This window comes from Ursus americanus, chromosome 25 (genome assembly GCF_024610735.1).
Source record: "Ursus americanus isolate L20-20 chromosome 25, mUrsAme1.1.p, whole genome shotgun sequence".
In the NCBI taxonomy this organism is placed as follows: Eukaryota; Metazoa; Chordata; class Mammalia; order Carnivora; family Ursidae; genus Ursus; species Ursus americanus.
The window spans coordinates 8,127,137-8,150,062 of NC_142151.1; the positions used below are offsets into that span (position 1 = coordinate 8,127,137).

The 22,926-nt window shown below is 52.1% G+C and overlaps 1 protein-coding gene across 5 annotated transcripts in view; it reads right to left on the minus strand.

Moving 5' to 3' along the window:
• Positions 1–22,926, minus strand: part of VWF (von Willebrand factor) — a 134,846-nt gene that overhangs the window by 71,297 nt on the left and 40,623 nt on the right. For all 5 annotated transcript variants that reach the window (XM_087855562.1, XM_045781154.2, XM_087855563.1 and 2 more), the window contains 7 exons: positions 18,633–18,769; positions 18,000–18,138; positions 16,870–16,970; positions 13,157–13,352; positions 12,209–12,424; positions 8,200–8,440; positions 2,037–2,131 (listed from right to left, as the gene is read on the minus strand). In XM_087855562.1, coding sequence (XP_087711688.1) covers positions 2,037–2,131; positions 8,200–8,440; positions 12,209–12,424; positions 13,157–13,352; positions 16,870–16,970; positions 18,000–18,138; positions 18,633–18,769 — 1,125 coding nt within the window. The remainder of the gene's footprint in view (positions 1–2,036; positions 2,132–8,199; positions 8,441–12,208; positions 12,425–13,156; positions 13,353–16,869; positions 16,971–17,999; positions 18,139–18,632; positions 18,770–22,926) is intronic.

Consider the following 22,926-nt stretch of genomic DNA (forward strand, 5'->3'; position numbering starts at 1 on the left):
CAGAAATCTGTATTTTTCACCCTTAAACCACCTAGTCTATGGTATTTTGTTATGGAAGCCTGAACAGAAAGACACAAGCTCGCAAGTTCTGATTTCAACTTCTGAGCCGCCCTCGTGCTTGGGATCTTGCCCCAGCTCAAGGCTCCCTGAGCAGTCATATGGGGTAGCCTGACTTCTCGCCCAGGGCGAAGTGGAGAACAAATGCAGAGCATACACCTGGGGCACTTGGAGAGATGGGGTCTTGAGGGAAGAGAAAGGCAAAGAGAGGTGGTCAAGCTGGAGGTCGAAAATAGCCCACGTATCTGGCTAAAGTCATCCCTCTCCCCCTACTGAGACAGTCCCTTCTAAGCAAGAATCCATCTGGAAGCCAATTAGTTCTCCCTGGTCCATAAATGTGAATATGGGCCCACCCGTGCCAGGCCAGTCCCGTCTCCCTTCTGTGCCTTGTCCTTAAACAGTGTAGCAACTATTAGGACCCTCAAACTGAGAACAAAGGGTCCAAAATCCCTTTTTTCAAATCCATCTGAAAATCTTTCTAAACAGGTGTCCTTGTCATTAAAGACCTAAACGTGAGCCCTGAAACCATAAAAATTCTAGAAAAGAGCACAAGCAGTAATCTCTCTAACATGAGCTGTAGCAACTTTTTTCTAGATAGGTCTCCTGAGGCAAGAGAAACAAAGGTTAAAATGAACTATTGGGAATACATCAAAGTAAAAACTTCTCCACAGCACAGGGAACAATCAACAAAACTAAAAGGCAGCCTACAGAATGGGAGAAGATATTTGCAAACGCCATATCTGATGGATTAGTATCCAAAATACATAAAGAACTTATACAACTCAAAACCCAAAACACAAATAATCCAATTAAAATATGGCAGAAGACACGAACAGACATTTCTCCAAAGAAGACATCTAGATGGCCAACAGACACATGAACAGATGCTCATCATCACTCATCACCAGGGAAATGCAGTGAGATATCTACAATGAGCTATCACCTCCCACCGATCAGAATGGCTAAAATCAGCAACACAAGAAGCAACAAGTGTTGGTGAGGATGTAGAGACAAAGGAACCTTCGTGCACTGTTGGTGGGAATGCAAACTGGTGCTGCCACTCTGGAAAACAGTATGGAGGTTCCTCCAAAAAATTTAAAATAGAACTACCAATAATTCCAGTAATTCTCCTACTTGGTATTTACCCAATGAATATAAAAACACTACTTCAAAAAGAAACATGCACCCCTATGTTTACTGTGGCATTATTTACAGTAACCCCACTATGGAAACAGCCCGTGTCCACCGATAGACGAATGGAGAAAGAAGAGGTGATACACACACACACACACAAAGGAAGGCTATTCAGTCATAAAAAGAATGAAATCTGGCCGTTTGCAACAACATGGATGGAGCTAGAGAGTATTATGCTAAGCAAAATCAGTCAGAGAAAGACAAAGACCATATGATTTTATTCATATGTGGAATTTAAGAAACAAAACAAAGTAGCAAAGGGAAAAAAGAGAGAGAGAGAGAGAGAAACTAAGAAACAGACTCTTAACTATAGAGTATAAACTGCTGGTTACCAGAGGGGAGGTGGGTCGGGGCAGGGGGGAGATAGGGGATGGGGATTAAACAGAGCATTTTTGATGGATAAAAATAAATTAAAATGACTACATAGATAGACAGATAGATAGATGACCTTGTCAGCATGTCCCTGGGTAAAAAGAAACCGAAGAAGGAGGGTGGTCTTCGCTACAGTCAAGGTGACCAACTTACAGCTGCTCACTAGGGTAAGGTCACCTTGGGCGAAACAGAAGTCTCACTGAGTCCGTCGTGCAGATAACTCAATCTTACCCCTGAAATTCCTCCTTGCCACAAAAATTTGGATACACACATGCAAAGGCATGTCGAGGCCTGAGAGTCAGTCACACAAACACAAACATTGTGTCGGTCCTGACACGCGCCCAAATGCACGTGCACATGGGACCAAGCAGCCCAGCCGGGAGGTGGAGAGCCCCTCCAGGGGCAGTACTCACTGCGGTGAGACCGGGGACTGCCGAGCATGGTGTCGGGCAGCAGGCTTCCTGGGGCGCCACTCGTGGTACAGTGCATGAAGCCGTCCTCACAGTAGCTGCAGAGAGAAAGGTCAGAGCCCAGCTTTGCAAGAGCGGAGACCCTGACCGGCCCCTATTCCTCGCCTCCCGCTCACCCTCTGCCCCCTCCAACTCGGGCCGTCTCATAACTCGTCGGAAACACAGCCTGCCGAGGCTCCCAATGGCCTCCGTGTTGCGAAACCTAATGGCATGTCTTCAGTTCTTTCCTTACCTGATCCCTTTCAACATTATTCATCACTGTGACTATTCCACTCTAGGAAAAGAAAAAACTCTCTCCTGGTTTCCTCCTGCCTTCCCGGTTGCTCCTGCAGGCTCACCCCCCTGCTGGCTTCACCCTCGGCTCTCTCTTCTCACCCTGTGCTGTCCACCCCGCCCTCAGCTTCTATGACAGAGATGCACGCTCACATCAGAGCTGGGATCTCCCCCTCGGACCCGGGATCCGTATATGCAAGTGCTTACACCATAGCCATCTTGGTGTCTCAAGGACTTCAAACCCAGTATGTCCTCCCACCAAAGCCAGTCCTCCTCCAGGGCCCCGATTCATTGTATGATACCATCCATCCAGCTTCACAAACCAGCAAACTAGGGGTCAGCCCTCACACCGCCTTCTCCCCACCCCCTATGTCTGGCCGTCATCCAGCCCATGGACTTCGTCTCCAAAATACCTCTGGCACTCATACCCCCTCCTCGGTCTCCACTGCCATGAGCCACCGCCGCCTCTCACCTGGACAAGGCAGGAACTCTGACCTGATGGCTGTCCCTGCACCTACACTTGCCTCTCTCCAAAACACACTTCTCTCGGCTGCTCGGTTATCGTTTCAAAACCTAAAGCTGATTATGTCACATCCCTGCTCGGACCCCTTCAACACCTTCTGCTCAGTGGACCTGAGGATAGAGACCAAATCCCTAAGATGGCCTCCCGGACCCCATGCGCTCGGACCCCTGCCTCCCCTCCCTCCAGCCCATGTCAAGCGTTCATAGACCACATGCTTCTCTTCCTCCCGCCCTTGTGCCGTTGCGTGCACTGGAGTTATTATTTGGTTAACATGACTGGTCTTGCTCATTATCTCCTCAGCAGCCAACATACAGTTTTGCATAAGGTATTCAATATATTTTTTCATATTCTTTTCTTCCTCTCCTCCAATCCCAATGCCCCTAACAGCACAACTATGTTATGGTATCTGATCTCCTGAATGGCCCCCAGTGATCCCTGTATCCTGGTGTTCACACTCTTCTGTCATCTCCGTTGCACCAAGGTTGGTCCGTGTGACCAATGGGAGACTCTACATGTCGCCTACGATTGGTGATCAAAGACCGCGGCTTCTTTCTTGGTGCTCTCTCTTGGATTACTCACTCTGGGGAAACCGTTCACGAGCCGCCCACTGGAGAGGTCCACGGGGCGAGGAACTGAAGCCTTCGGCCGAGAGCTGTGTGAATAAGCTGGGAATGGACCCTCGGGCGCCAGTCAAGGCTGCAGATGACTCCAGCCTTATGAGCCAACCCGAGCCCAACCACCCAGCCAAGCTGCTCCCGCAGTCCTGACCCTTAGAAACTGGTGAGATCATACATGTTCATTGTTTTAGCCTGCTACATTTGGGGTTAATTCTTTTATGCAGCAATAGACAAAGACAACTAATACAATCTTATTCTGTTCCATGTATATCTGTCTGAATGTATTCTTATAAAATATGTGTTTATTTTGCACACATGTGGTTTAATTTATATAAGTGGTATTATCTTATATATCACACTGCTTGGCTGTTTTCTTTAGCACCACGTGTTTAAGATTCAACCCTGCCAGGGCACCTGGGTGGCTCCATCGGTTAAGCGTCTGACCCTGGATTTGGGCTCAGATCATGATTTCAGGGTCGTGAGACTGAGCCCCATGTCGGGCTCTGCGCTAAGTGTGGAGACTGCTTAAGATTCTCTCTCTTCCTCTGCCCCGCCCCCACTCTCTCTCTCTCTTAAAAAAAAAAAAAGAGAGAGAGAGATCCAACCCTGCTGATACATAGCTACTTGCCAGGTGCCTTCTAAGGCTGCACGAGCCTCTATAGTGTACGCCCACTGCATTTTTCATACGTACCCTCCCAGGAATGGACATGGATTGCCACCTGCTCTCGCCACAGCAAACAAAGCTAGGATTCACATCTTCATACGTGTGCTCTTAAGAGCCTGTGTGAGAGTTTCTTCAGTATATACGCCCAAGAACGGAACTGTGGGAATACCAAGTGTGGATATCTAATTTGCATATACTGTGCCAACTGCTCTCCTGGGGGCAACTGATTGCACTTGAAGGGAGCAACACATCTTCCAGATTAAAGAGGGCCAGGGGCCTGGAGAGGGGAGAGGTTGTCAGGGGTCCAAGTGCATGGGGCCTGGGAGGTCATCTTAGGGATTTGGTCTCTATCCTCAGGCTTCCTGATGGGAAGCTATTAAGAATTCCAAGCAGGGGTGTGACATCATCAGCTTGAGGTTTTGGAAAGATATTGGGTTATCTGAACAAGTGTATGTCCCACCAGTAGCAGCTCAGGGGCCCCATATTCCACAGCCCTGCCAACACTTGCCATTACCCAGATTTCCAATTTGTCCACTCTAATAGATATGAGTATCACTCATTGTTTTAATTTGTATTTCTCTGACTGTAATGATTTTGAACATTTTTAATGTGGCTGCTGTTCAATCAAAATTTAATTGAATGAGCAAGACAATCAGCCCTTCCCTCTCTGGGCACATATAGAAATTGTGCCCTCTGGTTTTTAACGAACACCTGATTCAAAGACATTCTCTCCTAAATGTCACAGTCTGTCTGTCATTTAGACGTGACCCAAAAGCTTAATTTTGGGGCACTTGGGTGGCTCAGTTGGTTAAGCATCTGCCTTCGGCTCAGGTCATGGCCCCAGGGTCCTGGGATCAAGCCCTCCCTCGGGCTCCCTGCTTGGTGAGGAGTCTGCTTCTCTCTCTGTCTGCCACTCCCCCTGCTTGTGTTCTCTCTCTCTCTCAAATAAATAAATAAATAAAATTTTAAAACCAAAAGCTTACTTTTATTTTTAGAAAGAAGAAAAGAAAAACCTTGCAGATAGGCTTGTAATCAACTCCTGGCCCAGACCTTGGCTTGCAAGAGAAGCAAGCGCTCTACTGGAAGCCTATTCAATGACCAACCAAATGGCCTGAAGACACTCGCTAGCCCCACGTGTCTGCACTTCCCACCACCTGCTGTGGGCATCCCCAGCATGTGCCCCATGGGACTCATTCTGCAGCCCCCACTTTCCAGGAAATCCAGTTTTCTAAGTGAAGTGGAGAGACAGGATGGCCACTAGCTTTCAGCCCTGGTGCCTAAAGGACAGACTGGGAAGATGAGGTTTCCACATCATGGAGAGGTCACTGATGTGCAAATCCCAAAGAGAGCTTGAAGCCAGGGCTATTCCCCCCAGCCCTGTTCACCCAGGGCCCTCTGCACCTCATCTCCCACCTTCTCTGCCCCTTCAATATGGTAAAATAACCACGGACACTTGCTGCCCTCCAAGTCACCCCAGCCTCCTACCCTCTGCTGCTTTCCTCACCTCACTGCGGCAACATGGGGGCCACCATGACCTTCTGATCGCCAAATTCAACAGCCTACTCTCCGTGTAATATGAAGAGTTCAAGAGTCCCTGGGTTCTATCACTCGCTAGATGATTTGGGAAAGCAATAATCTAAGTGTCTTACTAAAAAAGTGATGCTTGCCTCCTAACAGCATTGTTTTAAGGTCCCAGAGAGAAACACCCTAAAAATCACAGCCGGACAACTGTAATAAGACGACCACTGGGCTAAGGCCCAAAGCTCAACGCAACAGATGTTAACACTCCCCTGCTCCCTTCACTTCCACAATTAGTCTGTGCCCTAGTTATGCCTTTTTACTGGCCTTTCTCCTTTGACCTCTCTCATGGGATCCTCTTTCTCCTCCCCTTGCCCTCTGAACATCCCCCCGAGCTCTGCTCCTCGGCCCACGCCCTCCATGAGCCTCGCTATTCCCACAGCTATGCCCCCTACCTCCACACAAATCTTGTCCAGCCTCAAGTTCCACCCACACCCACCATTCCTGTGGCTGTTTCCATTCACTCACCAACATGCCCTCTTGGTAACTCAGTCATCTGGGCTAAGACCAAACGCGTTATCTTCCGTCTACCAATGAGGAGCCCTCTTGCTCTTCCTGTCCTCTCTTCTGGTCATCTTGGCATTCCAGTTCAGAGCCCCGGGGCCATCTTCAGCAAACCTCATCCCCCCACACATGCCCCCAGTCTGTTTACTTTCCAGGGTCTCTGGCATCTGTCCCCTCGCTCCATTTCCATGACTGGTGTTTGCCCAGCACCTTAGCACCTTTTGACCAGATTGTGTCAACTTCTTCCCACAGCTGATCTCCCTGCCTCCATGCTTCACACAGCTTCCAGAATGCTTTGATGTTATTGCTCTCTGTTCAACACCTCTGAGGTCCTCAACTGCCTACTGCTCAAGTCCTCACCCTACCTTTCAAAGACCCTCAATATTCCTCCAAGATGCTCTTCCCTCATGCAACACAAGCTCTGACAGAGGACTTACCTTGGTGATGGGTGAGGACCCTCTGTGTATTTTAGTCCCTGGGCATGGGTCCACCCCAAAGCCCTCATCCCACAGACCCACCCCACACCCACTGCTAGACTCCTCCTCAAACCCAAAGCTACCTCTCACACAGAGCCTTCTCCAATTCGAAGCAATCTGCCCTTTTCTGAATGAGTAGAGATGTTTTATGTCTACGAAATGGCGAGTCTACCAAACATAATATAGTTCTGTCATCTCAGGAAACATTAATTGTACCTATTTTCTGCCAGAAGAGTGTCAGGTGCTGGGGATCGGGGCCTAAGATATGGTCTCTCCTCTTGGGGAGGTCCCAGCCCAGAGGGGAGACAAAACACACATTGTGCTGCAATCCAAGTCCAATGACAGCCTCTGTTGTACTCTAAGTATAAACAACCTGCTCTGGGCCCAAGAGATTGGGAAGGACTGCAAATTCATCTAAGGGAGGAAGAAAAACTTCACACCGAACACAACGTCCAGACCTCGTTTGAATTTTGATTTGAACACACCAATTATATGTAAAAAGACATTTTGACACAGTTAGGGAAAAGTCAACATGGATGGACTACTAGGTGTCATCCGGAATTATTGCCAACGTTTAGCTTAATAATGCTATTACGGTTACGTTTGTTTTTTTTTAAGTGCTTATCTGTGAGAAATACAGACTGAAACGTTTTCAGATGAAATGACGTCGTAACTGAGATTTTCTTTATTCCAGCCAAAAAGGGGAGGTGGGGCTACATAAAATAAGATTGGCAAAGTGCTGATCATTGCTGAAGCTGGGGATGGATGCCTTAGGGCTCCTCACACCATTCTCTCTACTTTTATGACTGAAGTATTCCAGAATCAGGACATTTTAATTGGTCTCCCTGGTAGACTGTCGGCTTCCTTGGGGCCCACACGGTGTCTTGTTCACCTCTGGATCATCAGCCTCTAAGCCAACACCCAGGGCAGGGCATGTGCCAAGGGCATTTGCCCAACAAACACTGTGTCACCAATTTCTCCTGTGACCATGACCGAGGGCCTGGACAAAGGGCTGCAAGAAGCACGTGTGACGGGAGCTATTTCTCAGCGCAGTGCACGAAGCAGGTCAGGATGAAACGCACGAGTGAGGCAAAGCAGTCGCGGTCTATGTTCCTCCGGCTCAAAGGCCCCTGCCTGAGAACACAGCCAGGAGGCTGGAGGGGAGCAGACAGGGAGCCCTCCCATTTACTGTTCTCAAAAAGGGAAACTGAGACCGAGTGCAGGCAAATGGAAGGTCACAATGAAGCCGAAGGAGTCCTACTGGCTGCCTGTTCTAGGTCCCTGCGAGGTAAGGAAGTCGTTCAAGCTGGGTGAAGTCCCAGCTTTGCTTCTGACTTGCTGTGTGACTCTGGGCAAGTTACTTCCCTTCCTGGGCCTCAGTTTCCCATCCATGAAATGAAGGACCTGGAGGACCATTTCCCTTCCGAGCTCTGCCACTCCCAGGGGCCACAGTCCTGCTGCTGGCACTTACCACATGGTGTGATGGTCTGAGAAGATGTCTTCGGGCTGAAAGATCTCGCCATCATAGTAGCAGGGGCACTGGGCCTTGGGCACACACTCTCCCCTCTCGTCCAGGTACAGCCCTGGGGGGCAGAAGCAGCCTTCCGAGCAGACCTCTTCGCAGTCCTCATCCGGGTAAGAAAGGGAGCGGCAGGTCATGTTGCAGGGGGTCCCACACTGAAGATACACCTGGCCCTGCGGGCAGCTCAGCGCTGGGAGAGACGGGAGGGGGAGGAGGGCCTCAGTGGAAGCATGGAAACACACGGATGCCAAGGACTGAGGTTCTGGGACTTGGGGCACCACCACTTGCAGCTGGGACCCCTATTATAACTATATGGTCACCACCTTCCTTCCCACTCTGAGCAAAACTGCATTTTCAGCTCACAAATATCTGTGATAATAATGGACACACATGGTTTCCCCTCTGCTGAACCCAAGGGCTCCTGCCTTAGTGGTCTCTGAATCCTTGAAGCCTGCGACCTGTAGAAATCAGGGCAATGTTGATACTGTGAATATTAAAAAGAACTGAGAATGGCAGCAAGGGCATTTCTCCCAAGATGATGATAATTAATTTAGCACCTACTGTATACCCTGCTCTTCACACAGCTTTTATGCCTTTTACTCCTCTCCCAGAGCGAGATCTCATGGCTCCCTTCCTACAGAGAAAAAAACTCAACATAAGCTGAGTGACTTGTCAAGATCATGCCTTCCAGGCAGAGGCAGAGGCAGGATTTGAACCCAGTTCTCTGTGACCCAAAAGCTCATGCTCCTCCCCATTATGTTCTAGAAAGAAAACTGCCCCTCAGGAGCCCTGCTGTGGAGGACAGCCACAAAGAGCAGAGCGCTCTTGAACGTGCCCCAGCAAAGCGGGCCGCCCTGCCTCCCCACTGCCCTCACTCTCCCTGGCCTCCCACAGACAGATAGCACAGCGTCCAAGAGCCAAGAGGACGTGGGGCCAAGTGTGGCAACACGGGGAAACGGATGAGCCCTGTCTCCCGAATTCCTGGGTCTGAACCCAAGTCCTACCATTAGTTACTACGTGACCTTGAGCACTTTCCTCGCTGGAAGAGACTCATACCCACCTGGCTTGTTGTGAAGGCTGAGGGAGCTAACAAGGTCTGAGGCACGCCCGGCACGTGGTACATGGTCACTGCTACCGTATCACTATGGTGACTGGGGAGACGCAGCCCCGGCTCCGCGGGTTCCAGAAGGGAGAGCCTCCAGAGAAAGGCCTAGGCCTAAGAAGACCTGGCACTCCTGGGTTCTGGCCAACACATGTACTCCCGGGAGCACCCCAGTGATGAAATTCTTTACTGGGGGAGTGTGGGAAAATGCCCATTCCCACTGCTTATCAGCTGCTGTCCAAGAAATGAGAGCCTCACTCTGAGGACCCTCTTCCTGAGACCATTGGAATCCTTCCCCTCTCTGTTAGAATCCATTTCTACAGGAGGAACCGACTGGCAGCACGTGTCACAGATGCTGCGAAAGGAAGCCCAGGCCACGAACCCTGGACACGGGGGAATGGAACATCTAGGGAGCCCCTCAGCCTCCGCGTCCTGCAACTGCTTAGGGCTCGATGTTTGAGGGTAGCTGAGAAGGGAGGGGGCTCTGTCGCCATGTTAGACATGGATTTTTCCCTGAACCAGCAGAGAGGCTGGGTCAGTGGATGAATATTTAGAGCAGGGCGGGTTAAGACGGGGCATGTTGGGCCATAAAGATGCGGCTCACTTTCAATCCATCGAACCTATGATAATAAGGTCACATTTCACCCATCAAAGAGCAGCTGGAGCTGAGAGCTTGTTTTCTCTGACAGACTGTCTCTAGAGCTGGCTTAGGGCCATATGAAGTTTCTCCTTTGGCCTTCTTCCCCAGAAGAAGCAGTACACACCTCAGTTTAACAGAAGTTTACCATGTATCCACTGTATACCAGGCACTGTGCTAGGCTCATGAATGCAGAAATGGTAAGACTTGGTCCCTGTCTGCAAGGAGCCCATGCTCTCGTCAAGTTACAAGGAAAAAAAAAATGTGTGTGCTTCTCACACTCCACAAAGTAGCTATGTGATCAGTCCTTGCTCCCTGAGTGTCCCCAGTTGGTATGGGCTCTTCTTAAGGATGGAGTTAGTGGTTTAGGGAGCTCTGTTCATTTTTCAGGAGGAAAATGCCCATCCTCCTTAGGTTCAGGCCTCTGGGGCCATCCAGCCAGCCTTTTCTCTGGTTCACTTCCACGTAAGCCCATAGAGACAGAAAACTCCTTCCCACACCCCCAACCCCCACATCTTCTGCCTCCCTAACCAAATGTCAGCCTGTTCTCTCTGTTCTGTTCTCAATGGCGGTGAAGGACAGTGGCTGTTTCGAGATTACAGAGTATGTCGGTAAACCCTCAGCATCTGGGACAATGTCCTAAATTAAGAACTCGTTCAGATGCTGTAGCACACTGATAATACAGAATTTCTAATGTTGGTAGACAACCAAACCATAATATGGCAGAAAATTATATTCACAAACAGCATGCCATTTACTCCTCATTACTTTGCCCAATTTCTAAACAGCAAACCCCGATGAGGAAGCTATGGTGTAGAGGGCAAGATGAAGAGTTCAAGGCCACAGAGCAGGGAAGTCACAGGCCGGTTCTGGAAAGACCTCAGACTCTGCTCCTCCAGCCATGACTCTGTGGCTTCCTGGGCCCAGAGGGTCAGGGAGGCACAACTGCATGCTGCGTTGACATGGTCCCTTTCGTCCTTACTTCTGCGTCTGCTCCTCTTTTTTATGACCTTGCTTAGACTCCAAACATGAGTTGGCGCTCATTAGGCCGCAATACTTCTAGAAAATTCTAGACACTTCTAGAGCCCCCTACTGAAGCTTCTGTTTGAATACATGATATATTAGGACTTTCACCGTTTCTCATAGCTCCTATTTTCCTGCTTCTGCCAAGACCATGGACATATTTGTCTCCAGGCACATCTATTTCACCCTAAAAATCAGAATATTCATGACACCTCATTCTTTCAGAATATCCCCTTCATTTCCACGCATCACTACTACTGTCCCACCGTGGAACAACTCTTTTCTGGCAAGATGGTGCCTTTTTAAAGCCTGTTCAAGTACACTGCCTCCAGACAGCCTTCCTTGGTTGCCCCTGCCTTAATCTAATTATCCTTTTATTCAGTGTGATAGTCACCTAGTAGGGAGGCAGTTCTCACCTATGCCTCAGAATAGAAGAAGGTTCAGGCGCTACACCACTGGCATTGCCTGACCACGCTAGGCCACCCAGCCCATGTTCCCAGAGCAGCACCACCACCAAGAACAAAGTGAGAGCAATGTAGCCACTCAAGAGACTCGAATGTGGAGCAGATACCCGCTCTGGCGGCAGAAATCTAACGGGGCAGAGTGAGACTCCATAGTCAGCTGGGGACAATGATGTCATTCAACTCTACACGACTTTATCTGAGATTTGGGCCAGGAGTCCACTGATGGTTTGCCTGGAGTTATAAGCGAAGGATTGGTAGGTGCATTCTCCTCCCCCGCCCCCCGCCCCGCCAGACATACACACACACTGCCTTCATGAGACCCTCCGGGGTGCAGAGACCCACTGGGATCTGGGACCCATTCACTCCTCAACCTGGCCATACACGTATTAAACACTAGGTGGCAGCAGCCACGGGAAATTTCTGCTTGGCACAGACTCCAAGGTTCGGGACCTCCAGGTAGGGGGATGCAACTCGCGCTGCGAGAACAGGCCAGAGTAATCACACGGTCCTGTGGGAGAGCCAGTCCCCACCACTGTGTCTTGCTGGAGATGGACGGAGAAAGCGGCTGCAAATGAAGAGTTCTCCCAACCCAGGCTTGCCAAATGGGCTTGGGCCCTATTCTGAATGCAGTAATTCAGAGACAGCACTTAGAAAAGGACGAGCCGTGCGCACGGCACCCGAGGAGGGCTCGGCTGGGCTGTGCGGGGGCTGGCGGGCAGGGAGGGCACCCACCACAGAAGCTGGGCTCCCGCCACCCGATGTGCACGCCTCTCCGGGCACAGGCTGCGGCGTAGTTGGCCACGGCGCTGCAAAGGCAGTCTCTGCCGTCGGAGCAGGAGCAGACGTCGTAGCGGCAGTTCTGCACGTAGGGCAGAGGGCCCACGGCGCGGTGGCAGGCCTCGAACTTGGAGGACGTCAGCAGGGCGCATGCCTCGTCTGCAAACCTGGCTGTGGCGGAAGAAAGCGGCGCGAGGTGTCGGTGGGGGCGCTGCCCCTACCCTCGGTGCCCCACCCCTACCAAAGGTGCCCCGCCCCTACCTTAGGTGCCCCGCCCCCAGAGGGCCAGGAACCACCCCACCCCACCCACCCCCGCCCCGCCGCTCCGAAATCCCCCCCACTGGCTCCTCCCTGGGCAGGATTCCTTGCAAAACAACCTCCCTTGCCTCTGGAAATCACTGTGATTTTTCTTATGCAGCCAATAAACTTTCCTAATTACGTTTGGCTTAAATACATAACAAACTGCATTTCCAGAGCACACGCCCACTGACAGGAGGGAGAAACAGTTCCATGATGGGTTGGGTAAGGGGGGAAATTCATGCAGGCCTGAAATATTGCCTCAGATAAATCTGCAAATGGCCACCCCAGCGCATTTATCTTCCGGTAATTTAATTCTGGGTCTGTGTGGCTGCTGCGCCAACAGACTGAGAAGGTCCAGGGACAGGAAACATGGACTATTCTCTTCTTTCCCAGGGTTCGGCCCACGGAGGGAGGGCGTTGGGCGCAGTCAAGGGACTTGGAAGAATAAACGATCCAGATGCAGATAATCAAATGCTGATGGAAAGTGCCCCTGTGCCCCCGTCCCCCCAAAGTGGGTGCACCGTGCCATGGAAGGCACTGGAAGCCGGGGGACCTCGGGGCTCTGCGAGGTCCCCCCTGCATCCCCTCCCCGGGCTTGCATACTCAGGCGTGGGTTGAGGCTGCACGGATCGCTGGGCTGCTTCTGCAGGTTTTCACAGTCCCCGTGCAGTTTCCAGGCGTTCCCGAAGTCCTCCACCAGGGGCTCCGCCAGGCCTGCGGGCGTGACGAAGTCGTCCCCCCTGTTGCCGTTGTAATTCCCGCACAGGCCGCACGTCTTCCCGGCGTAGACTGGGGACAGCTGCGGGGAGATCCAGACCACCTTGGAGCTGCGGCCGCCAAAGCAGCCACAGCCTCCTGTCGCTAATGAGATGGTTTTCATAAAAAAACGCTCTCCGGGTGAAAAATAAATACGAATTTAATAAACTGCCGCGAAAGCCCAAGGCTGGCGGCGGGAGGGGGGGTGGCTAAATGCGGTGTAAGCTTACCACCAGCAACATCCCGCTCTTAAATCGTTGGAGTCAGAGAGCAGACAGAGGGGATTTTAGAGATCATCTAGCCATTTAAAGATGGAGACACTGAGTCCCAGAGAGGGAAAGTGACTGGCCTCAGGTCACGGAGGTGGTGGCGGAGCTGGGACCGGCAGCCAGGTGGAGCCTCCGTCCAGCATGCTCTGCCCCATCCTCGACTGTCAGAGGAGATGCTGGAGCCAAGGGGCCCCGCCACCCAGGAGAATCAAGTGCAAAGTCAACACCCCTTTACTGATCACTTTCATCAGTCACTCATATGGGTGAGGCAGGTCCCTTGTGGTCCAAGTAGTCTCAGAGCTCACATTTGGTGACAAAGAACAACACTTCCCCATCTGGATTCTACTCAGCCACTGGGTGTCATGGGTGAGAAAAGACCATGAGCCAAGGAGGACTCTAGGGGGTGTGATCAGAGGGGCTAGGGTCAGCAGGGACTCTGGGGCAGTCTACTGTGGGTGACCAGGACCGTTCTGGGAGCGAAACTCCAGGCCACCAGCAAATGGTTTATTCTCCATCCTTCTGAACCCAAAGTGCACACTCGTGGACACCTTGGGGAGTCAAACTTGCCTTTCACAGGTTACAACTAGGAGCATCCGCCGGCTTCTATTAAGAGGGCCCTGATCCAAAGATGGAGCCGGGGCTGGGACCCCAGAGTCCTGACTCCCGCTCTGCATGTAATTAACATGGCTGGGCGGCCGTCCTGGGTTGAAACCAGCACGTGGTAGGACTGGGCCCCGTATGGTCACCTCTAGAAGCCCCTTCCAGCCTCCAGCTATGACTTCACAGGATGCAGGATGAACAATCTAGTGGAAGGTTCCGGACCCAAATAAAAAGTACCCAAGGAAATACCATTAAAAGAAAGAGAATAGAGTGATGTTTCCTTGTTTGCTTTACAAATTTCAAGTGTTGCCACGCTGGCACCCAGGCCTGCCCTACCCTCCCTTTTTAAAATGTAAATCCTCTGACCCCGACACTTCTTGTCCCTCTTGCTGCTTTATTTATCTCCTCAGGATTTATCACCTTCTAATATATGATATAATTTACTGCTTGGTTTGGTTTACTTGTCTGTCCCCCCGAGTGGAACATAAACTGAGCGGGGCAGGGATTCTTGTCTGTTTTGTTTCACTGTTGCAGCCTCGGCCTCTCCTGTGCACACTCACTAGATGTGTGTTGAGTCAGTGACTGAACAAATGACTGAGTTCATGAATGAGTGAGGTTCTCCTGAGGACACAGGCTGAAACGTAATGCCGGTGGTCAACCCCAGGCCCGAGCTCAGCAGTGAAATGGGTGATGTCTTCACTCCCCTCACCCGTGCCTCAGCACCCTCTCCTCCCTCTTCATTCCTAGACTGTGAGTGCCCTCAAGCCCCCCAAAGTCCCCCTGGTCACCCCCAGGGCCTCCTGTCACACCATCCCCCACTAAGACAATAGCTTCCTCCTTCCCCTCAGTCCCCTTGGCTTGACTCAAGGGTAGGTTCAGTCTATCTTTCTGGGATGTGGGGGGTTACGGAGAAGGTGGGATGGCTGATGGCGGGGGTGGGGCACCCTCCCTGAAGACCAGGGCACAGGAGGTGAGGGGTCAGGAGACCTGAGTTCTCTGGTCCTCAATTTGTAACCAAATGACCACGAGACCCAGGGTGAGTTCTTTCTGGCTCCAGAAAGGGATTTTATTTCTAATTGCAAATGACAGGCTGACAAGATGCTCTCCAGGATCTTCCTGCTCTATGATCTGTGGTCATAAGGCTTACTTTTTTAGGAAAGAAAAGAAATTCACTAATATGGAACTTTCTCCAGGACTTTAAGACGAGGGAAAGAATACGGTGTCATGAGGACAGAGGAAACCAAGATATCATCAGGAATGCCCAGATGCCCATGATAGGATTATACCAAGGGCCTATGGCACACAGGGCCCTGGGGCATCAGAGGAGACTCTCCAGGGATCCGAGGAATGATCTAGGGCAACAGTTCTCTGAGTGTGGTCCTGGAGATGCGTTGGGGTGGGCAGTGAGGGATCCCCGCAGCCATTTCAAGGTGTCCACAAGGCCAAAACTATTTTCCTAATCATACAAGGATGTTACTTGGCTTTTTCCCTCTCATTCTCTTACAAGCGTGCAGTGGAATTTTCCAGAGGCTACATGACACATAATGTTGCAAAAGATTGAATGCAGAAGTAGATGTAAGACTCCAGCTGTCTTCTATTAAGCCAGCCATTAAAGAAATTGGCAGAAATGTAAAACAATGGTATTCTTCTCACTACTTATTTTTGTTTTGGAAAACATGATTATTTTTCAAAAAAATATTGTTTATATTAACACGGAGTGGGTTTATTATTGTTATTTTTTGTTTGGGTTTTTTTTATTGAAGTGTCCTTAACATACATTATTATACTGGTGTCAGGTGTGCAATATATGATTATTGTTATTTTTAGGTGAATTCGTAAATACATATTTTAAGTCTCTGATTTAATTTCTAATGTGGTAAATATTGACAGATACAACCTTCGTAAAAGATCTTGGGGTCTTCAGTAATTTGTAAAAGTACTAAGGCCTCTGAAGACCAAACAATGAGAAGCACTGGTCCGGCAGGAAAGACACTGCCCAGAGGACTGACCGGCTCTGCCACCAACCAAGTGTGCGGTGCTGGGCACCTCGCCCTGCTCACCTAAACCTGAGTCGCTTCATTCATAAAAACAGCAGTGAAAACCACACTGCCCACCTGCTCTGGGAAATTTCCGTAGGAAACAAGGTATAAGGATGCCCTGTGACATATATGGATTGCTACCCAAATGTGCCTCTGGGGCCACAGAAACCAAGGGGAAGTGGACCCCAGACTGCAGAGGCCCAGGGAAGGGGCGAGAGATCTGGTGGTTCCTAGTGCAACCCTTCAGGGACAGGAGGGTCTGCACCCCCGGGGTGCACCACACAGGGTCTCAGCTGCCACTTCCAGACTGGCTCTTCCCTTGCTGCCCACTGTGGGCACTCCCCAGGAGATGCCCCCAGCCAGGAAGCTGGGCTGCAAAATGCTATCTCCTAGCCCCTCGGGAGCCCACCTAGTCTGGGGGCCCCTGGGGTGCCAGAGCCCCAGAAGTGAGAAGCCCCAGGGCAAACGAGGGGCGTCCAGACAACAAACATCAGTCTCTCATAAACAAGAGAGGCCTGTTCCTCCCTCCGGGGGCGTAGGGGCTGGGCAGAGAGGAATTCTTCTCCCACCACAGAAAACCACTCTGCCGGAGTACAAGAGACACTTTGTAAGGTCCAGGCTGCAAGGCGGCAGTGTCTGGGAGGGCACCTACCATCACCAGCAGCCTCCCACGGCCATCCCAGTCCATCTGCAGGTCCTCCCCATAGCTGAGGCGCACGGAGGCCATCACAGTGTGCTGGATGCGGAAGTCACCTGGAATGGAGCAGGGATAGGATTTAGGCAGAAATGAGGAGAGGGCAGGGTGGTGAGAGGCAGATGTACAGTGGAGAGAGACGGAGTATCTCACAAAGGACTGCAACAATGACATCAAGGAGTTGGGGACAGATGGGGATATCCATGAGATTGAAGGAGGTCTCAGGAGGAAGGATAAGTGGGATGGGCATAGTACAAAAAAGGTTCCAAAGAAAGGTGCCCCAGTATCCCAGCTGTAGCCGGCCATTCACTCTATTGCCACAAGAGGGCGGCAGAGGCCCCTGCATCGGCGGCTGCGGGGGCTCTGCCTCCCACTGAATCCCTGAGCCCTGAGCCGTCCCCCAGGCGCTTCTGCCCTTGCACACCACTTCTAGGCTGCGCGACGCTGCGTGCAGAGCTGCATTCAGCAGTTCTCCCTGGAGACGAGGAAGGGATCTCACAGGGAGACACAGCATTAAACACACGTGGACACGCTGTGCGCAATGCCGGGATAATGGGCCGCAGGGTACACGGAAGTCAGGCACAAGAAGAGGGAGGGTGAGGGTGGCGATGATGCCTCCAAAAGGGTGTGGTGCCACCTGGCAAAGTCACTGGATAGGTCGGTTTTTCCCACGGGTCACAGGGTCGCCTGGCTTTGCCCTATGACATCCTCTGGTCTGACCCATCACCAGCCACTCCTGAATTTCTCCACTCCTTTCCCACCTCAAAGCAGAACCAGAACTGTGCCCAACCCTCAACTCACCCCTTTGGCTTAAGCCAAGTGAAAATCTTCTTGGTCCCCGTTCCTTCTCTATGCTCTCTCCCTGGCCTGGAGCAGCTCCCTGGTCTCCAGACAGCTTCCTCCAGGCCTCCTCCCCCTCCTCCTCCAGGAAGCCTTCCTTTCTTGCAAGGACGCATGCTGAGGATACCCACCCCTCCAGAGATAGCTCTCCTCACAAAAGAGGTGGGCAGTGAGCATGGCTGAGCCGAGGAGGTGCTGTGGAGTGGGCGGGGCCAGCCCCAGGCCTGGTGGTGGAGGACAGAACATACCTTGCAGGAGAGGGATCTGGACATCCTGCCCATCCATGGACACGCCTCCCCCGTGCTTCAGCTTCACGAGGCTGTTGTGCAATCCCGGCAGGCGGACAGTGACTGAGCGGGTGCAGACAGCATCAGGGTCATCGGCGCACTGCCAAGAGGGCCACACAGAGTGACGTCGCACAAACCCCCTGCCTGGCACCCCAGCCTGGGACCCATTTACTCAGGGAAAGAGCACAACCCCAGGCAACCTCTGGCCTTCTGAGGAGAAACAATTCCATTCTCACAGAATGGTCTCTGTGCGTAGGCCCCCTGGAGGTGTGCCGGGACAAGGCCCTGAGCCCAGCGCTCACCACTGCCCAACTCCCCACAGTTCCCCACATCCTTTCCCATCCAGGTCTGGTCTTTATAAAGAACTTTATAAAGAATAGCCTCTGGCTGTATTCCTGATGCTTGGCCCTATGGTTCCAAAGCAAACCTAGGACTTCAGTCCTCAGGGGGAGCCATGTGCCCTCCAGATTTCCCCTCCTTGCTCCAGTCTCTGGAGAAGAGAGGGATAGCGTGTACCACAGCAGCTCACAAAGGAGATGGGACCACCCTGGCCCACCCCATCACGGCCTCCTGACAGGCAGCAGGCCAGCTCACCTGCACGGTCTCGATGACAACAGAGAAGGTGTGGTCCTGGCAGTCCTGGGCCAGCAGGTACTGGCAGACCCCACTGAAGGTGAAGTACCTGTTGTCAAAGCTCTTGAAGTGGGATTGTCCTGTGACGAGACACTCCCCTGGAGGGACAGGAGGGAGGCGGTGAGAACAGGAAGAGGGGAAGCCCCTGGTGGGGCAAAGGAGGCCTGCATGAGCAAACCGGGCCGCTCTCATGGAGCTCCGCAGATGTTCTTTCCCCACACCGGTCTGAGAACGAGTCCTATGGGAGGACTCGAACTCAGGTCCCAGTCCTCAAACCAGTGAGAGGTCAGAGCTGGATCTTCAGTTCAATGCCTCACTTTATGGAAGGGACAACCAAGGGCAGTGACAGAGCCACGCCCGTCAGTGGCGGAGCCCGGCCCGGAGCCGGCAGCTCGAGCTCTCTGTTCACTGCGTCTCCCCGTCCTTCCCCACAGCCACCCCACAAGCCCTGGCTCTCCTAGGGTCAGGCGCCACTTGGTCCAGGGACAGGCCTTGCTCTGTACTGGTGTTGTGGGGGATTTCAGGGCACAGCCCCACCCAGGAGAGCCCCCTGAGGCAAGCAGGCAGAAAGGCCAGCCCAGACAGAGGACAGAGGAGGGGTGGGGCGATAATTCCCAGGCTCAGCAGGGCAGAGGCCAGGGTGCCATCCTCACCCCTCAGCCGAGGGGCGGCTCTAAGGCCTCCTCATGGGCAAGTCCATGTTGTGACTTCAGTTGGGGCCAATGGGGGGCCAGGAGGCCATCTGCCCGTGATCTCATCACCGCCCCAGCCAGCTCCCTAGCTCAGGCTGACACATCTGTGGGTGGGTCCGAGGACTCCCCTCCGTCACCACGCCACGCAGAGCCTCAGCTCACCCTCCACCTGAGCCCTGTTCCATCTTCCCCCAGACCATATCCCAGCCATGCGGCTGGCCCAATGCACCTCACACCAGAAGTCATACACCCCAGAGAGTGTCCATGCAGGGGGGACCTCTGCCAAGGTCTCCAGTGATTCCCTACGCACCCCCACCCCCAGCTCAGGGCAATCCCGTCCCCAGGGCCCACAATGGGCTCATTGAAACTGAATCAGGCATCTTGATCCCTTCCCAATCTCCTTCTATGTATTTCCTCTCATCTGTGCCTTCTACTCTGTAGAAAAAGAAATACAGACACACACCATGGCCATTCCATAAAGTAGGGGACCCTCCTTCCCACCCAGTCACCCTTGACCTCCAAACTGCAGACACTTTCTCTCCAGAGCACTAATCCCATCGAAACCTGAAGTTCCCCCAAGAGGGTCTTAGAGCCAGTCGCACGTCAGCCCACCCCCAGGGGCTGATGCTGGGCTCTGTCACACAGTCGGGGGCCGTAGGGAGAGTCCAGCCGCCCACGTGGACAAGCTCCACAGGCGCCCGTCGCCAGCCGCCTCAGGCCCACGCTTGCACTGAAGGGCACGGCAGGCATAGCTTTGGATTCAGGTGTGGCCCAGCCTTTGGTCTGTGTTGGAAGGCAGGGGTAGGGGAGAGTAGCCTCAGGTCACTGTGAGTGTCCTCTGACTGGGCCCCGGGGCGGCTGACCCCTCCCAAAACGGTATGGGCCAGGAAGGCACATTCCGCCCGGAAGAAATTATGAGAAATTAGGGAGGCCCCAGATCATGATCAGCATCACCCTCTGTGATAGTAAGAAATACATATTTGGTCTTTATCCCTGGTTCCTGACACAGAGCTCCTAAAACCCTCAGAATATCCTGGGCGATAGGAGCATCTTTTGTTCTAACGAAACCACTGTTGGTGGGCCCCTAGATAGCTTCAGGATGGGGTCTGGTCCCCAGAAAGACCCAGGCAAGATGAAAGAGTTGGAACTTTCTGCCCCACCCTCCAACCTCCAGGGACAGGAGAGAGGCTGGGGATTACCGATCAATCGTGCGTAATAAAACCTCCACGAGAGGATCTGGAAAGCTTCTGGGTTGGTGAATGTACCCACATGCAGGAGGGCGGCAAATCCCAAGTCCACGGGGACAGAAGCTCCCATGCTCAGGAACCTTCCGGTCTTTGCCCCATGCACCTCCTCTGTGATTTGTATCCTTTCTAATATCCTTTATATAAACCAGTAATGGTAAGTAAAATGCCCGAGTTTTGTGAGCCATTCTAACAAACTATTGGACCTGAGGAAGGCATTGTGGGAACCCCCAGCTTGTAGCCAAGTCAGACAGAAGCGGGTACCCTGAGAGCCCAGTACTTGGGATCAGCATGGGAAGTGGGGCATCTTGTGGGACTGAGCCCATAACCTGCAGGGTCTGCAATGATTCCAGTCATTAGTGTCAGAACTGAATTGTAGGACATCAGTTGGTGTCCAGAAAGTCGAAGAATTGGTTGGCTTGGGGATAAACCACACACATGCAGTGTCAGAAGTGTTGTAAGTAGGAATAGCTCAGGTCATCCCACGGCATTGCCCCCAAAGAAGAGCAAGAGTGAAGGATCACTTCACGGCAGGCAGTAAAGGTCAGGGCAAGGGTCATCCCAGCTGATTGTAAACGTGCTGAAATTCCAAATCCACTGGTGTCCCAGGAAAGCCTTTCTCCAATGGCTATCCCTCAGAACCCACCATCATCCTGCAAACAGAGGGATACGGCCCTTCGTGTCAAACTTCTTGGCCCCATGGCAATAAAATGTGTGAGAAGTCTTCCCCTGACCTTTCTCTGTTTTCTCAGGAGCCCTCTTATCTGAGTAGGAAAGTGGGCCTGCATTATCTCTGACAAGGCCTAGGAAAAGAAGGGCCAACGAGAAAATGCACAAACATTCAAAAGCAAAACTTCCAGAGCTAGAATCTAATCGCCAGATCTGATTTCCTGCCCTGACCCCCACTGACTTGTGCTCTGAAGTTCCTCAGGAATCGAAAGGCTAAATATGACATTCAGCTTATCGCGCTGGTACCACCGAGGGACGGAGCTGTGAGCGCAGGAAACCTGACAACACGGATGGGGGAGCCGCTGGGCCAGAAGTTGGCCCTGGAAGCTGGAGCATTAGCCAGAGCAGCGGGCCACAGGGCACGTCACCCATCCTCTGCCCAGAGCAGGACGGCCAGGATGTTCCCGGTCAGCTAGCTGGTCCAGCGGCCAAAGGCAGATCCCAGCCAGCAGCTGCCCCCCGCCCAACGGAGAAGGTGGGCAATAACGGTCTGGTGAATCAATAAAGGACTGCCGCTTCTTAAAATAGCCTCAAAAGTAGAACAGCCAGGAATTAAAGCAGATCTGCTACGTGAATAAAGATCTTTCCTCGTTGGAGTGCCTGGCTGGCTCAGTTGGTTAAGTGTCTGCCTTCGGCTCAGGTCATGATTCCTGGAGTCTCAGGATCGAGCCCCACATTGGGGGGGGGGGGGTCCTTGCTCAGCAGGGGGTCTGCTTCTCCCTCTCCCTCTGCCCCTCCCCACTGCTTGTGCTCTCTCTCTTGCTCTCTCTCTCTGTCAAGTAAATAAAATCTTTAAAAAAAAATAGAAAGAAAGAAAAAAAGAAAAGATCTTCCCTCATTGAAAAACTGGAAAGAAATCTCTCCTCTGATGGAAACACATGACCTCTTCTAAAAAGAAACCCTTTTGTCTGCAGTACGTGAGTCCTCAGAGGGCTTCTCTGCTCAGCCCATCTGCTTCCATCCTTTGCCACACGGCCTATGGAAATGCCAGCTCCCAGGCCTTTTGCAAAGCAACACAAACGCCCCCATGGAAGTTTTCACAAAGCCTGCCTCTAAATCACCATAAGGTCATCCCCATCAAACGCACAAGGCGCGTTTCCAAGCGCCCCGTGGTACATCTCACTCGCTGCTTCCACAAGGCGGTGGCCACCAGCCCCAGCTCACAGAGGAGGAAAGGCAAGCACAGAGAAAAACTCGCCCAAGGCCCCAAGGTCCTCAGACAGGGATTTGCACATGGACCTTCCGTCTGGTTTCAGAGCCTGAAGCCCTTGACACCACCCAACACTGCCTCATGGGTTGGCTCCTGAAGTTTCTCATAGGCCTGATTTTGTGAGGGCCAAGCCTGAGTCATTCTGAGCCTGGGCACACATGGGCCCATGCCAAGGGACTGAGTATAACTGAGTCTGGATACAGAGACTGAGTGGAGAAGAGCCCTGGCTGCTGCTTCTTCCTTTTAAAGATTTACTTATTTATTTGAAAGAGAGTGGGGAGAGGGCCAGAGGGAAAGGGAGAGACAATCTCAAGTAGGCTCCCCGTTGAGCACGGAGCCTAATGTGGGGCTGGATCTTAACAACCCTGAGATCATAACCT